Source organism: Phytophthora parasitica (assembly GCF_000247585.1).
Source record: "Phytophthora parasitica INRA-310 unplaced genomic scaffold supercont2.126, whole genome shotgun sequence".
Taxonomy (NCBI): Eukaryota; Oomycota; class Peronosporomycetes; order Peronosporales; family Peronosporaceae; genus Phytophthora; species Phytophthora nicotianae.
This window is the reverse complement of record NW_008649112.1, coordinates 10,069-11,179: the sequence shown is the minus strand read 5'-3', so window position 1 is coordinate 11,179 and position 1,111 is coordinate 10,069. Positions and strand designations below refer to the sequence as shown.

At 51.7% G+C, this 1,111-nt stretch overlaps 1 protein-coding gene across 1 annotated transcript; it reads left to right on the top strand.

Annotated features, from left to right (window-relative positions):
- Window positions 1-163: 163 nt before the first annotated feature.
- On the top strand, window positions 164-823 carry PPTG_19523 (hypothetical protein; the record flags this gene model as incomplete). The annotated part of the gene is made up of 2 exons (XM_008917943.1): window positions 164-179; window positions 249-823. The coding sequence occupies 2 exons, from the start codon at window positions 164-166 to the stop codon at window positions 821-823; spliced, it is 591 nt and encodes a 196-aa protein (XP_008916191.1).
- Between the last annotated feature and the right edge of the window lie 288 nt (window positions 824-1,111).

The following is a 1,111-nucleotide window of genomic DNA, read 5'->3' as shown; positions in this document are numbered from 1 at the left end:
TTTGCTACAAGGCCAATGCCCCGTTCGACCCAGATCAGGTATGGCAAGTGCGTCTTCTCATCGATCACTATGGTGAGCTACCACACGTTGCATTCTTGGTTGAATGGGAGACGGAGGGTGTTCAGCTGACATGGGAGTGGCCTGAGAACTTGAAGGATGTCTAATGGTGTATGAACCAGGTGAACGCGTGGATTAACTCCTTCAAGCATATTCCGTTTTACAATACTTTGATCGTCACTTCCGCGGAGCTGGGACATCGGAGACGAACTTGCGCTTTCTGAACTCGTTCCAAGCGGCTTGCTACGGGCTTGTGCAGGACGGCCTGGTTAACAGTGGACACTGGAACCGCTTCTGCCGTGCCCAGAAGAAGGGTTTCCCCAACGGCGCGTTCACGCGTAAGATTGACGCGTTTTTCAACTTCATCCGTGCGGAAGGAGTCCCGCTGGATTATCTTCAACTGTTCAAGAAGGTACAGAAGTTCTCGATGATGATCGTGGCTGAGCTGAAACGCAAGGCACCCCAGTTTCCGGATGGCTCCTACATCGTCCATGCGGCTCAGCACTACGTCGAACACTGCTTCGCGCTTGTGGTTAATCATGATCCTGCGAAACAGGAGTTCTCGGTGATGATCTTCGACGATTACAACGAATCTGCAGATCCGCCGTGTTCGTTGGAACCTGTCTGCAAGTTGGATTGGCTCAAGCGTGTCTACGCCGTCTATCGCATTGCTGCTGAGGTTTCCATGACGCCGAAGAAGTCGAAAAAGTCGAAGGTGTCGAAGAAACAGCGATCGCGCAAGAAACTGAAGCTTTGCCGAAACTAGGACAGGCATGAGCTTCAATACATGTAGGCCTTGAGCCCCCTTTTCATTGTTCCTTGGTTCGTTTTCGCCGCTTCAAACGTCGGTTCGCTTCAAATGCTGCAATCAAACCAGGAACTTGGTTAATGTTTTCCAGGTAGGCTCCTCTTCACCCGCCCACTCCACAAGAAATTACGTACGTTGCCGATGGCGACGCTTTCGAAGCAGTCGCTTTACAAGTTGGCCAACACCTCCGTCTGCCAGAATCGCATTGGTCGGTCGTGAAAGTCGTGTCGGCTCGTTGTACGGTTT